This window comes from Gekko japonicus, unplaced genomic scaffold (genome assembly GCF_001447785.1).
Source record: "Gekko japonicus isolate JY-2015 unplaced genomic scaffold, Gekko_japonicus_V1.1 scaffold779, whole genome shotgun sequence".
NCBI lineage: Eukaryota > Metazoa > Chordata > Lepidosauria > Squamata > Gekkonidae > Gekko > Gekko japonicus.
Window position 1 is genome coordinate 198,887 of NW_015174296.1, and position 16,211 is coordinate 215,097.

Here is a 16,211-nt window from a genome sequence, read left to right on the forward strand (position 1 = left end):
ACCTCTGGCATCAATTTATATGATCTTATTATCTCTCTCCATTTATTGGCCATATCCCTTTGGAGTGTCTGTTCTAACCAAAAGTAAAGGTGCCATATCCACATTCATGCATAATGAACATAAACAACCATGTAAACTTCTTGGAGTATCTGTTATCCTCATTCAGTCATCCATTTTAGTCTGTAGTTTCCTGGTTACATGTCTAAAATAGATTGCAAACTTCTCTGGACAATCTCTGTCTCTTGCTTGCTCTCAGAGTACCCCGTCTTGGGGTATCTGTTATCCTCATTCAGTCTTCCATTTTATTCTGTAGCTTCCTGGTTGCATGTCTAAAATAGATTGCAAGCTTCTCTGGACAATTTCTGTCTCTTGCTTGCTCTCAGAGTACCCCACTTACTTCATAAATAATAAACAAAATTATCTTAATAAAACTTGACTTTGCTGAGATCTGACTTTTTGACAGCTTCTGCAATGTGTGTGTATGTGTATGTGTAAATCCTAACTATGGTTAAATAATAGTCTAGTGGCGCTATAAGCACACATTCTGGGGGGAAAAAGGTTTCTGTACCTAGGACCCTTGAGTGCTCTAGCACAGGTGCCTGTGAGCTTTTGCCCAGCAAGGCTTCTGATTGGCTGTTGGAGATCTGATTGGCTGTGCAGATTCAAGAAAAAACACCACAGCACAAGGGACTTCACTGCATAACTGTAGATAAACTGAGTATAAGCAAGAAAAACGTATTAAACAGTAGAACTTCTGTCGGAGTTAGTATCAGAATTACGCATAACTTCATTCCCTGCCATTTTGTGGTTGGCAAAAAACACCACAGCACAAGGGACTTCACTGCATAACTGTAGAGAAACTGAGTATAAGCAAGAAAAACATATTAAACAGTAGAACTTCTGTAGGAAATGTTGAAGAGTTAGTATCAGAATTATGCATAACTTCACTCCCTGCCATTTTGTGGTTGGCTTCGTATTCTGCAACAGAATTCCAGGGGTGCCCAGAGGTGCAAAAAGGTGGGGACCACTGTTCTGGCATGCTGAGCATCAATTACAGTAGCAGAGTAATATAAATACATCTATAAATAATGGACATTTGAACAACATTAATAAATGGATGCTTCTTTGGAGGATTTAAAAGGTTGAGCGAAGGAAGGGTAAAAAATGGACTAAGTGGAGAGTCTGTGTCCTGCATTCTATGCTTTCTAGCCAGTAGGTCAGATGCTGTCAGAGCTATGAATCCTGAAGCCTGTTTGCACCCAATGCTATCTTAATCTAATCAAGTCGGTGACACATTCTATATTCCATTATGTCTTAAACATCTCTCCCCCGTCACTCTTCATTATCTAGGCTGTTGGAAAGTTCTGCAGAGTCTGAAATCTTGCATGTTGTTTTATGATACTTTAGTTGGTTCTAAGAAAAAGTTATTGCATGATTTGGGAATTTTGTTGCTGACTGATATGACTACCTACTAATGTTTTGCCTGTATGGTATTGTAAGAATAACAGGGGGAGAGCATCAGCTAAACTGATACTTCCATTTTGGAGTTGGACTAAAGCTCATGGAACTATTAATATGTTCAGAATCCTCTGCAAGGATTTGCTAAGGACTAGTGCTGTAATGTGTTAGTCATCCATTCTCTGCTTCTATTTTTACAGGTTCTGAATGAAGAGCGACATGGGTTTCTATGATGTCACTTGGAGCCTCTTTGACTGTGGAACAGATTGACAAGCAGTCTGGAGATTTGACAGTAAACTGGATAGGAAAAAGTCAAGAGTGTGGCTTCTGCTTCTTCTTTCACTGGGCTTCAGTACAGCACGTCCAATCTGAAGAAGGAAGTGATTTGCCCTCCCTCCCACACACCCTTTCCTACTTCTGCCGCTTTTAAATGAAGACAGCACAGAATCGTCCCACCTTTCTGATTTAGAGCATATCACCTTCCAAGACAGATGGTCTGTCAAAAACTGAGGAATGCCTGCGGAGAACATCATAATGAAGTAGCAAATTGATTGTGCTACTGCTGCCTAATGGTCAAGCTCACAGCCAATAGGGCTGCACTGCCCTTTTCCTGCTTCCTTCAACGGGTCAGGATCAGCAGGGTGGACATGGCTGGCCTCGTTAACAACCTGCTAATATTGTTGTTTATTTTTCAAAACAGCTGTTTGGCTTTCAGAAGCCCACTTTCTGTCTTTAAAAGGTGGGTTCTACAGGAGAGATCTACATTGCTTATCAGTGCATGCCACTTAGTGATGCAGTCTTGTTTTAATAATTACGTTTACTTTTATGTCTTTTTACAAAGCAGACAAAAGGCATTGCCTAGTTGACTTTAAAGTAGAAACACCCAATTTTGAATTTCTGCTTGTAATTACTATTGGTAAATATTAATAGCACTCACTGAAATGTTCACTCTTACTAGTATTGATACATAATTTCCCTTATGCTCCAATATAATTACTTTCTGTGTAGATTTTAGGTTGTTTGATAGACTTCCTGGCAAATGACTTACAAATACAAAAGTTCTCCTCGTAAGTTTTCTTCTGTTCCTGGTCTGAATTGTCTTTTAAAGAGCCTCAGTGTATTTGATTAGCCTTTTGAAGATGTCTGCTTGCATTTCCGAATGCCTTCTTAAAGGAAAGTCAGCTGTGTTTGCTCACAAGACAATACTGTTGTATATGCAGCATATAGTTCCTGTAATTGACACATCAAATATTTATCTGTAGATCTATTCAGTATTCACATCAAATATCTTTCTGACATTTTTTGCTGAGAAGACAAAAGGCATCTGCCTTTTTTAATTGTGCTTTTCGCTTTTGCAGGATATACCTCCTATACAGTTTTTGTTCAGAATATTATGTTGATATTTGAATAGCCAGACAAAATAATACAATAATAATGTATGATCTAACTAGCACTTTAAAAGGCTTCTAGAGATGAGTTCTGTATTGTTTCTTCTTGGAATTGTTCAAGTTTTATACTAGGAATGAATTGGGAATTCTACTATACATTGACATAGTGAAGGAGTTATCATTTTGTTGATATGTTCCAAGGAGCAGGTATAGCAGCTGACAAAGGCAACCGTGAAATGTTGCTCTGTTAAGTGCCTTCCTGTTAGTCATATGTAACCTTTTCTTGTACATTTGGGGCCTGTGCATTCCTAGCTATTGTGAGCCTTGCAAATCCAATTTTGGAACATTATTAAAAAAAACCCTGGTACATTATTAAATAGTTGTTTGACCCACTTATCAAAAGCCTGATCACCCAATAGAGCGTTCTAGTCATGTGACAGACATGTCCTGTTCCCCCTTGTACTCCTTCCCTCTCAATCAAAAAAAAAAAAAAAACATGGCAGAAGGAAGATCAGCCTAGCCCTCGCTGTCAGCCAGAGAATGAACAGCTGCAGGAAGGCAGCTCTTCCTTTCTCTTTTTACCTGCCAGTGGCTCTGAAGATGTGAAGTAAGGATACTGTGTGCTTTTAAACTGTTTTAAGTCACCTTGGAAAAGCAGAATATAAATATTTTAAGTATGGTATGTGGTAGATGATGCTTTGCTCACTAAGTGACCTAGTGTTCATGGGCACTTGTTCATTTGAACATCAGGCTGCTTCATAATGCACAAATTTATTTTAATCTTCCAGCTAAACATGAATGGAAGTCAATAAAGCACAGATAAAATATCAGCCCAATAAAATACGTTCTGTACATAAAATAATACGTATAAAATAAACAATAGCTAATGTGGTGTAACAGGGTGCTGGTCTAGAATCTGGGAGACATAGGTTTCAATCCCTGCTTGTGCCATGGAAGCTTGCTGGGTGATATTGGGCCAGCTGAACACTCTCAGCTTAACATGCATTGCAGGGCTGTGGTTTTTTGTGGGGGAGTATTTTTTGGTATTTTTGGTATCATGTGTGTGCGTGCATGAGTGTGCACACATGGAAGTCATGGCGACCTCTAGTGATTGACCCCTACTGGGGTCCTGGAGGATATTCAGAGAGGTGGCTAAATAAAGCCTTCCCATTTCTCCCATTCAAGTATTTGCCAGAGTGGACCCTGCTTAGCTTTTGAGATCTGATGAGGCTTGCTTGGCCTATCCAAGTCAGGGCACATTGCAGGGTTGTTGTTGAGAATAAAATGGAAGAGAGGAGAATGATGTAGGTTGCTTTGGGTCCCCATTCGAGAAGAAGCCAGGGCATAAATGAAGTGGATAAATCAATTCTAGATGCAATTTGCAAGTTTAATATTCTGTATTTCTTTGTCATTTTAGGTATAAGGACACGGCTAGGTCACATTCTAATGACTGCCTTGGCAGCAACAGACAGCTGGTTCCTCTAGGCATATCAGATTTTGCATTGGACATTCGCATGCCAGGGGTGACTCCTACACAGGTGAGAATAGATAGCATTTCGAACTAGAACTATTCTGCAGCTGTGCTTATGTTTAAGCAAACTTTCCTGTAAGTGAAGTCACACTTGATGTTTTTGTCTTGTGATAACTTTACAGTTTCTTCAAGGGTAAGGTCAGTGGAGAGGAGCTTTGTTAAGTTTGCCCTATTGATGCCTAGCAGGAGAGAACCTTGGGCTCATCTGTTTGGGTGCTGGACTCAGTTAAGAAACTGAACTAAGTGCTTCACTTGCTGTGAATCTCGCCATTCCATCGAGAATCTGTAAAAACAGCAACACCCCTAAAATGCTGTTTTGTAAAAATCTCAGAATTTTTCCTAGAATGCTCAGTAAATCACGCTGAACTCTGAAGAGCAATGTGAATTGGTGTGAGTTGACCCATTACTTTGCATTTCATGATCTAAATCTTCATAATATAAACTGCATTGTCCTTTTTTGTTATATGGCATGAAATATACAACAATAAGAACATTTACTGATGAATGAAAATGTATTCTGCAGAAACATTTCTGAGAACAGCCTGTTTTCTACAAGACTTTGTGGCACATAGATCTTCCAGGCTTCTGGATGTGAGCCCAACAGATGATTGGCACTGTCTGCTTTAATCATACTGATCACCTGTTTGACAGAAAAGGGAAGACTTAGATACAGTTTTCCCTCTCCCGACCATCTCCTCAAACCAGGTGATCAGTGATGTCAAACTATTCAAATGGTCTGCATCCAGTACCTGATCCTACAGGCAGTACTGGAACAGCTCATGCATCTTGTGCCACGTTGAACTCAGAAACTGTGTTTGGATTGTGGAAGGCTGGGTGACGGCCAACGACTTCTTCCATGAGCTGCTTACGGGTGCTCCCTGATCCTAAACGCTGACTATATAGTTTGTCCCAAACACTATGAGTTTATATGGCAGTGTTTGTATAATTTGAAAATATGAGGCAGTGAACTCTGACTCATAAAAGCTTATGCTAGAATAAATTTTGTTACTTTTAAGATGCCTCTGGACTCCTGTTTTATTTCACTAGTCTTGTAGTCCATCATGTACCATTTAGGTGATGCAGTAAAATCTAACCAAGGAACATTAACCAGGACCGTGCATTCTTTCTGCTAAAATAATAGACATAAAGGTACATGAAAGTAATCTACATCCTGAACTAAGCCTGAATTTTGACTTTTAGAAATTAATGGTATTTAAATTTGCGTGGTTTCTATTATTGTTTTGAATTTAGTTTAATTAATACGCAAGGAGCTCTGCAGTGTACCAAAGTCCTGGATAAAGCAGTCATTAAATACAAATTAAGCAGGTGATTAAAGGACAGACCCCCCCCTTTCTTTTTTAAAGGGCTTAGAGGCATCTGTAAAGAAGATTTCTTCCCCTGTAAATTTAAAACCTGAATGTTTGGATGGCCAGCGGAAAGATGTTTTTGACCTCCCAGTAAAGTCTGTGGGTTTGGTGCTCTAGGGAAAAGCACCATACACTTATGCTGTGGAGCAGGATCTTGGAGAGGTAGTCATTAGTTCTGGGTAGCACTTTACCTCAGGACTCATTCCATGGCTGGTGCCAGTAAAAGGGGGGGCGGGAACCATTCTTCATAGTAGCAACTAGAGCTTACTAAGCAAAAGTCCAAAGAATCTTATGGAGTATGAAAGGAATATTTTGCAGCTCCTGATTCTAAATCAGAAGTTAATTCTAATGTTATAAGAAGTTTGGGGGAATAGTTTCCAGTCTATAATGATTAAAGTTCTCCTGAGCATTAAGAGCAAATGATTTTGCTGCCTTCTAATTTCTTTTTAGAATAAAATGTTGCCATGTTTGGAGTGCAGAAGGGGATCATAATATCTTGATTAACATGTAATTTTCCTGATTCACTAATCCATATGTTAGTAGGCTGAGAACATGTTTCCCACTTGGTCCTCCTCTTTTCTGGCTTGTTCTAACTCTAGTCTGTTGCAACATCTGAATTCTCCGGTGGTCCGGGGTGGAGCAGTCTGAACACATGGGAAGAAGCTCCTCCTTAGAGGCAGGCAGGGTTGCTGATCTTTGCCATTCCTGAGGGGGAGGGGCTTCTCTTCCAAGCCCCAGTGTTGGCCTTGCCTACAGGGCAGTTAGTCGGTTGCTGGCTGTGCTCTTGTTAGAGCGCCATGATTCCTTTTCTTCTTTCTTCTTATTTTTGTTTGTCTGTCTCCCCTCACCTTTGGAGCAGCAGTTTCAGTGGGGTCCTAAGGAGGCTGCCACCTTTTACAGGTGACTGTATGGGGACTCTCACTTCAAGGAGATCCCCCTCACCTTTGGACACTTCTCAGGAGAAGAGGAAACCAAGGAGAACCAGATGTTCCTTAAGAGGGCTTCCATGGGCATATCATTGGGGCAAGAACCTCCCACCGTTCACCTCCGGTCCTCCTCAGGAAGAGAGGCAAGCCACAGGGACTTCAGTTTTTGGTCTAGGAGCCTTTGACCTGTGGAACATCAGTGGCTGCTTCAGTGGGAGCTCCGTCGCTTCCGTCCATGGCCTATTGAGGCTTTGATGAGCCGACCAGGAGCACCTAGCCACAGCAACTCGCCGCCAGTCCCCCACCTTCACTCGGTCTCCTGAATCCTGGTAAGGCAAGCAGGCTGGCTTTGAGGCAGAAGGAGGGTAGTGATCCCCCCCCCGTTAAAAAAGGTGGAAAATCTCTCCAAAGGTGGCTAGAGTGGGTCTTTCTGAGTGTGTGCCACAGGAAGGGTTTGCTTCAAGCCTTAACCTTCCTGCCTCCCCCTTCCCTGCCTCTGCTCATGGTTCCTTTTTTGAATTGGAAATGGCAGAAACCCCTACTCTGGATCTTTCGGGGAATAATGACCATGAAAACCTTTTGGCTTGGACTAAGAAGAAGAGATTGGATTTATACACCACCCTTCAGTTAGAGTTTCAGAGTGAACATAAGAACATAAGAGAAGCCACCGTTGGATCAAGCCAATGGCCCATCCAGTCCAACACTCTGTCACACAGTGGCCAAAAATACCAGGTGCCATCAGGTGGTCCACCAGTGGGGCCAGGACACTAGAAGCCCTCCCACTGTTGACCCCCCCCCCAAGCACCAAGAATACAGTGCATCACTTGCCCCAGACTGAGAGTACCTATCTATACCTTGTGGCTAATAGCTAATGATGGACCTCTGCTGCAGTGTCTTACAATCTTCTTCCCTTTGTCTCCCCACAACAGACACCCTGTGAGGTAGGTGGGGCTGACAGAGGTCTGAGAGATCTGCTCTTGAGAGAACAGCTCTTAGAGAACTTTGACTGACCCAGGGTCTCCAGCAGCTCCATGTGGAGGAGTGGGGAATCAAACCTGGTTCTCTGGATTAGAGTCTGCCACTCTTAACCACTACACCAGACTTGGGAAATTCGTATGGAGATTAAAGCAGCTTTATACGAGGCTATTCTCACCATGGGAGATGCTTTTAGGCCATCTGGCAGAACTAGACACCACTCACCCTCCAGTTCTGGCGCTGGGAGGAGAGGGGAGAGTAGGGATTCTTCTTCAAAGAGACTAAAAGTTGCCCTACCTAATAGGCATTCCTCTAGAACCCTAAGTCCTTTGATGGACCATGATTCTGATGAGTCCCATTTCTCTGACTCCTCCTCCCCAAAAGAGGAAGGAGAGCTATCAGGCAAAGAAGATCTGTTAATAACCACTCTGCATACTCACCTTTTTCCACAGGAAGGTTTCCCTCGACTTCTTCCTAAGATCCTACAGATCTTGGAAAATCCTTTCAGCATGAAGGCCAGAGCTTTTCCACAGGGGGAATCCCCTCTTGGGATTTTCATTCCCATCTGTCTTTGACAAGGTGGTCAAAACTGAGCGGGTAACTCTGGTCAAGACCAATCATCCCATCATCTCCCACTTCTACTCCTTGGTGGCCTGAGTCAGCAAAGCCCTTTAAACTTACAGTTGTAGATGCTCCAGTCACAGCTTGTGTTCAAACTCAGTCATTCCAGCAGAAGTGGATGGGCTTCTTAGGGACCCATGCAGCAAAAGGATAGATCAGTCCTTGCACAAGAATTTTGAAGCATCCTCGGCCACCCTGAGGGCCTCTACAGCAAGTTCCATTTTTTCCAGGGCAATCTACTTCTGGGCCTCAGATTCCTTGGCAGCAGGTAGTGATATGCTCAAAGACCTTAAAGATGAGCTAAAGAAGATTGCCCTAGTGGCAGCCTTCTCTGCGGATGCATCGCTGGATGCAATTCAATTATCAGCCAGGGCCATGACATCCAGTGTTACTGCTAGATGCAACACCTGGCTCCACAGCTGGGAAGTAGACCCTTCTTCTCAAGCTTGGTTGACCTGTGTTCCTTTCAAAGGCATTCACCTCTTCAGGGATGGGATGAATAGATAGATACCTGGTAGAGGATAATGATATAAAGAGGGATCTACCTTTGCATAAGAGGGGGAGCAAGTCCAAGAAATGCTTTCATTTCTTTTGTGAACCTAAATGCAACTCTGGCTTTCAACCTCCCAAATCTTCCAAGGGATGCTAGCAATCCAAGCAATCCGGTGCTTCCAACTCCTTTCCACAGATCAGACAGCCAGGTCACTCAAGGACCCAAAAAGAGCTCCTCTACATGACAGCTATAGCCAGTCAGTCCCACCAAACATTGGAGGATGTCCTCAGTTTTTTTCAGATCTTTGGAAGTCGTTTGTAGGGGACTGGTAGGTACTGGACCCAGTTTCAAATAGTTATTCCCTGGAATTGAGTGTCATTTCTCCAGTCAGATTTATACAAGTCCTGAGGAACAGTTGCCCGAGGAAGCATCTGCTACTTCTCCAGGCTATCCAGCATATGTTGAACATTGGAGCTATGGAGCTGATCCCAGAGGACCAAAAGGCATCTGGGGTCTACTGATTTTTTTCATTGTTCCAAAGAATAATGGGGATATGAGAGCCATTCTAGAATTAAAGTGGTTAAACCTCAGGATCACGAAAAGAAAGTTCTCAATGGAAACTCTCATGCCTACAGTTTCCTCAATTCAAAAGGAGGACTTTCTGGCATTGATAGATTTGACAGAGGCTTATTTTCATATCCCAGTTTGGGAATCTCATTGGAAGTTCCTACATTCCTCCTACAACAGGAATCATTTTCAATATCGGGTCCTTCCCTTCAATCTCAAGACAGCTCTGAGAGTATTCATCAAAGTGCAAGTCTCACTAGTTGCCCATCCAAGAACCCAGGGCATTTCCATTTTTCTGTAACTGGATCATATTCTCATCAGGTCCCTTCATATCAACAGGAAGTAGAAGACGTGGAAAGGACTGTCTCCTGCCTACAAGATCATGGCTTCATTGTCAACATGGAGAAGAGCTGTTTGTCCCCAGCCCAGTGGGTGCTCCACCTTGAGGTCAGCATAGACATAGTTCAGGACCGGGTTTTCCTGTCCCAGGAAAGATGGGAGAAAATCCTTGCATTGGAGCTTCCAAAAGGTCTTATCCAGGAGCTCCAGTGGTGGCTGTTTCTGTCAAGGCTTCTTGGGGGGAGGGACCCTGCTCAGAAAATCAAACATGTTGCTGACGATTTCAGATGCCAGTCTGAGGGGGTGGGGAGATCACCTGCACGGGAAAGTGGTGCAAGGGACCTGGTCCTGTGAAGAAGCCAATCAGACCATCAATTTTCTGGAACTCAGGGCAATCAGGTAGGACCTCCTAGCCTTCCAGGATCTCCTAGTTGGGAAGGATGTCCTTGTCCACATGAACAATACAATTGCCAAGTCTTATATCGATCATCAGGGGGCACAAAATCCAGCTCCCTGCATGTGGAAGTGACTCTGGTTTTGCAGTGGATTTACTCTGCAAAAATGCACCTGCATTTACTCAAAGCTGTTCATGTAGCAGGGAGGTCCAAAACCTTGGCAGACTGGCTCAGCAGGAGAGCCCTTGGATCAATCAGAATGGATGCTGAACAGGGAAACCCTCCAATAGATCTGCCACAGATTGGACAAAGTAAAGGTGGACCTCTTTGCCTCAGAGCACAACCGTCAGGTTCCAAGGTTCGTCTCAAGGAGAAAGTGCCCTCAGGCCATAGGAATAGATGCTCTAAGCTGTGTATGGCCAGACCAAGTGCTTTATGCCTTTCTGCCCACGCATCTAATTTAAGGAGTGATTCAGAGGATCATAGTTCTAAGAGCAGAAGTAATGTTGGTAGCCCTGTTCTTGCCATAAAGGTCATGGTTCCAAGACCAGCTGCGACTGTTCTCCAAGGAAGTGTGGTGCCTCCCAATCAGGAAGGGCCTCACAGCCTGGAGGTTGAGCGGTTACAATTCAAAGAAATAGGTTACTCAGATGAGGTTATAGACACCCAAGTAGCTTCTAGGAAGGGTTCAACCAACAGGGTATATAACAATACTTGGCAAGTTTTTCATAATGCAATATTTCCCTGGAATAATACTAAGCATTCTCTACAGTGTGAACACAGATGGCATAAGTACGAAACTCAGTGAATTAAGAATTCATCAGCTGAGCTAGTCACAAAAAATGGCCTGTTACATCTAGACTGATGGTAGTTTAAGGAACAAGGATGGCATTAAATAATAATTCCTGTTACTGGTAGAAAAACAGACTCCATTGTCTCACCTTCCTGCGGCCATAGATCTTTGCTGGCCTCTTTTCTGAGCAACACTGTTTGAAGGGTCAAGCTAACATAAAGATAAATGTTATCCAAAAATATATTTTTATTTATGGTGTACACAGTAGCAAATATTAAAAGATTAAAAACAAGTGGTCTGAAGGTCAGACTTCATAGAACATCAACATGAGTTTGAAATAAGCTGAGGCCCCAGTCACATGGAGAATTTGCCGTGCAAAAGGCACGAATGTTGGGTGGATTTTCGGGACGTGATCACACCGCAGCATCTGGGAAGCGTAGCACACCTGTGGCCAAACCGTGGTGTCCCGCTGAAGATGTGGAGTTAAAAAGTACTAAGGAAAGTGCACTAGTATCTGGAAAATGCACGGCACAGGCAGGCATATGATCGTGGGAGCGCTAGTATCCTGGGGCATCCAGCGGCCATCCACGTCCTGTCGCAAACTGGATGTTTTTAATAAGCGCATGTGCACAAACACAAAACTGAAAGCAGTGCTGCTCTACGGGCCTGCACATACGCACAAACGTGAAACGCTTGTGTGATAGCGCCGTGCCGTTTCTTTGCCATGCTGCAGCATCACCGTGTGATCGCCAGCTAACAGCCAAAGCATGGAGATTCGGGGGACCGTGTGATCGGGCTACCGCGCTTTCTTTTGCTCCGGGGCGAACAGCCACGCCTCCCCCCGCATTATCTGGCCCGTGTGACCGGGGCCTTAGTTATTTTACATACAGAGCTGATGATTTCACATAGTTGATGCATCTATCAGATGACCAATATGACCACACAGGTTTTGGCCTCTAGGGCTTTCCTCCGTGGTCAGTAATACTATAATAAAAACATACACACACACCTAGAAGCAAATATATATAAACTGAAGCCAGGCGTTGCTTTCTGAAAATGTATAAAAAAGAAAAGAAAGACAAATTATTATAATATGTCATAAGTATTTATTGAAAAAAAGGTTTTTTGAGGGATTCGCCAAGAGTTAAAAAAAAATTCTTTCTCAGATGCTGTGTGGTTGCTGTAAATTTATGGAATAGGCCATGGATAACTTATCGTGGTGCCTGCACATGCACAACAAAATCTTCAATGATATAATTATCTATAAATGAAAATTATATATCAGCTAGAATTTATGAGTGTATCAGTATGCAAATAAAAAATTAAATCTGAAATAAATGAATGCAGAAACCCACCTGGTATGAAATTTCATAAGTCTCTGGATGTGTGTGACATCAACTAAGAATTACAATGCAATGGCGCATTTGTCATACTACAGTCAGTTATAAGTTGAAGCTAAAGGATGGTGCAGTCTGACCCATGCATTGCATAATATAGTTCCCGGGGAGCAGAGGTCATTTCAGGGGGGGAACACGGGGGAACGCAGTTCCCCCGGGTGAGGTGCAGGGGGCGTGGCACATGACGAAGCCCCGCCCCCTGCTTCCGGCCGCCCCGCTTCCAGCCCTCATTCAGCCAGGAGGAGGCAGGAGAAGAGGGAGGATAAGCTTCTTCCTCCCCGCCTCGCCCCACCCCTGCCTGCCTGGGGGCCAGGGAGGGCCTTGGCGTGGCTTCCTCGCACTCCCGCTGGCCTTGCAGGTCCACCGCCGAGCCCCTGATGTCAGGGGGAAAGAGCCTAAGACTCAGTACTGTCAATCAAAAAACAGCAGGCATAAATGGAGTAGTGAAAGCTAAAGAATGTGCACCGGTGGAAGATCAATACTTTTATAACTGTTAAATTTCTGTGTAGGCAGTATAGGAAAATAGGTGCTGTCATTAAATTCTTCATGAGTATGCCTTAGTGTCAGGGACTTATAAAACAGCAGGCTTGGTGGTCTGTAAAATGTAGCCTACAGGATAACTCCTGAATGGATTGAATACTACATATTAAGCATATTTTGTTCAAATTAATCCAAATTCTATGGCATTGCATAGCTGACAATTAATGTAGTCAGCTATAATTTTTCTTTTGCATGAGCAAGCTTGAATCCAGAACTCCAAGTACCCTAAATTGTTTCTGACATCTACTTTGCCCCTTTCTGCCTAATTCTAGCTTGTTCTGTACTTTTATTAGGCCTTCTAGGTTGGCCGGCCTGTCTGGACTGCCTTCTCTGTGTGTGTGTGTTTGTGTGGTTCGTGTTTAGTGTTTGAGAACATTTGCAAATCCTTTAGGTTATTGTGTTAGTAAGTTGTTCCTTGGTTTTTTTACTTTGTGCATTGTTTGCAAACACTCCCAAGCTGTTAATGTAAATGTTCACATAATGTTTGCTTGCAGCCTACTATATGAAATAATGATAGAAGATTGCAGAGCAGTTGACATTTTCAGTGCTCTTCTATTTTTGTTTATTAATAGCAGTGTATCCATTAGCCTAGATGAGTTATCAACTACTGACAGCTTGAAAGATAAAGAGCAATGAGTCTTTGTGCAATCATTAAAGTTCCCCCTTTGTGTGAATTATTTACTTTTAATTGATGAAGTGGGAAGAATTATAGTGTGCTTGATTTTAAATATTTGATTACAAATTTAGGCAATTGGTTCAGTGTTTGAGGATTCAGAAGTTCCTTCAGAATTTGGTTAGTAGGAGAGCATAGGTTTGGATCAGCCCATTTTTAGAAGCAATAATTCCTATAAATCTCCTTTTTCCTGATTGCTTCACACTTGTGATTTATTATAATTGACTATACTACCATGCAAAGTGGGGGGGGGGGAACTGTGTAAAGAAGCTAGCTGCCTGTGGTGATATCTGACCATGTAACTGGGAGTTGGATGTCAAGTGAGGACTTTATCCTATAAAAGCAGTTTATTTCTGAATTATTTGCTCACAAAGTTTGTTAGCAATTCTTGCAAAATACAGAAGTGAAATATGTCCCCACATGGGAAAAGCGGGCGCCAGGTGCTCCTGACTTACTAGAGGTGATCTTGCCTCTTGCAAGGCAGGAGCCCATGGTCCCCACTTGAAAGGCAGGAGCCGACAGCCCCTGTTCTGGAAGATCGGGCACGTAGGCTGGTCCCCACCAGCTGCGAGCACTTAAAGGAGTCCCTTTAAATGTTCACAGCTGGTGGATCCACGCGCCTGATGTCCAAGTGTCAGTGATGCTTGGAATTCAGGCACAAGGCCTGCAGCCACCACTTTCCCTCCCCTCTCTCAAGAGTGAAGAGAGTGGGGTGGCTATGGGTGTTTGGGCCCAAAACCTCCAAAAAAGTGGGTAAATCCCGCCAGACCCGAGGGTCTGGCAGTCCTACAGAAAAGACAGTGGTTGAAGAAGAAAAGAGAGGGGCCAAGTGGAAGGGGTGTGGTTGGAGGGGAAAGGGGCCATACCAAAAGACAGGGATCATTTGGGGCTGGAGCGAGCCGGAACAGCACTCTGGCAGCCCAGGAGCAGACACAAATGGCAGTGGCAGCAAACCCCGCTCCCAGCTCCCAGCGGGCTTGCAGAGGAAGCGAAAAGAGAAGGGGTTTAAAGTTTAAACCTCTTCTCTCCAGAGTTGTACCACAGAGGTGGTGCGATCTTTCCATTGTATTCTATGGCCCCATAGAATACAATGGAAAGATTGCGCAACCACTGCAGCGCGACTCCAGAGAGATGGGGTTTAAACTTTAAACCCCTTCTCTCTTCGCTTCCCCCCCCCCCAGTGCCTTGGCAGGCTGGCTGGGGAAGCAATAAAGGGGGGGAGGCACCTTCAAAAGCCTTCCCTTCCGAAATTTCCGGGTAGTGGTGCGGTGCCACGGGTGATTTTGGGGACGCTCCCGACCACCCCGGCCTTTCTTGCCCCCTTTGGGGCTCCACGGGTCCATGCCACCTTGCTGGGCTCCACCGGACCGCTCGAAGGGAGGTCAGGCAGCAGGAGACTTTTCCGGTCACCCCGCAAGAGGCAGCAAGCGGGGGGAGACAGTGAGCATCTCGAAGCAGGGGCAAGGGATGGAGCAAACATGGCCGCCATGTTTTGCTGAAGCTGCGACCACCCGTTTTAGAGACTACCGAAATTTTTAACATAACAAAATATACAGCAAAACAGATAAGGATTACAACGTGAGTACACGTATTTTCAGTTACTAAAACATGATGACCTTTGTTAAAATACTCCCTTTGAATATCTCCTAATATACGAAAAGCGGCTGGTAAGAGAAATGGGAGTAAAGATTGCTTGAATGTTTCTTGGAGGCAAGAAAATAACTTTATCTGTGGGAAGTTACAACCGAAAGAAGTAATGTTTATACGATATTTGTATGATGCTAAGATTCAACCTTATATAGACATTTGAATTATACTGAACTATAGTGATTAACATGACGGAACTGGCATGCATGGTTGAGTAAGAAAAATTGCCATAGAAACGGATATAGAGGAGACAGAGGAATTGCAGAACTTAGAAATTGGGCAACTCACCTGGGAGCAATTTAAAAAGTTGACGCAGGATGAAATCCAGCAAGCGGTTGAAGTGGCATGTAAGAACCTCTTGGAGAAACCTCAGAGCTTATGCTTGGACTTTGATTTGGAAGATGAGAGGGAGCTCCTGCAGCCTCAACAGAGCTTTGATGAAGAGCGGGTTGCCAACAAGGGAACACGTTACATGACACACAGCCTTTACCCACGAAAGACTTGGAAGCAATATTACTCAGTTGTCTAGTTTAAAGGAATCAACAAAGAACTTTATAGTGTTGGAAATGGCGAAAGGAGATTGTCAAGAACTTTCATTCAGTGAGCCGATCAAACTTGTTAAAGAAGGAGCAAGGCACCACACAAGGAAACTTAGTAGACGTAGTAGAAGCAGTAAAAGCTTGAAAACCACTGGACAGACACACCTCCCACGTATTTTGAAATTCAGATGGGAAGAATTGGAAGTGAAACTTTACATCTACAAAGAGATAAGATATTTAAATATGATTGTAAAAAAAAGATGCTGCAGAAAATTAAGAAAAGAACCATGCAATATGACTTGTGGCTTAGAATAGTTGTTCTCTAGATGTAATGGAGAAAATGAGGTTTTGTGTAAAGTACTCTACAATAGGATGAAGGGAAGATGAATGATAACTTTAATCTGGAAATTCTTTGCCTTCCCCTTCTTCTTGTGTTTAAGTTTATTACCATGTTTCTTTTTTGGTTGGCTTTTCTTTTTCTCTCTTTCTTTTTGGATGATCTGAAACATGACTACAACTAGTTTTTAGTTGGATAGCAATAATAATATTAGTATAAATAACT

General features: G+C 43.3%; 1 protein-coding gene across 2 annotated transcripts in view; it reads left to right on the forward strand.

Moving 5' to 3' along the window:
* Positions 1–2,043: 2,043 nt before the first annotated feature.
* PAM (peptidylglycine alpha-amidating monooxygenase) overlaps positions 2,044–16,211 on the forward strand; it is a 142,665-nt gene continuing 128,497 nt past the window's right edge. For both annotated transcript variants that reach the window (XM_015424091.1, XM_015424092.1), the window contains exons 1-2: positions 2,044–2,197; positions 4,264–4,384. In XM_015424091.1, coding sequence (XP_015279577.1) covers positions 2,106–2,197; positions 4,264–4,384 — 213 coding nt within the window. In that variant the 5' untranslated portion in view covers positions 2,044–2,105. The remainder of the gene's footprint in view (positions 2,198–4,263; positions 4,385–16,211) is intronic.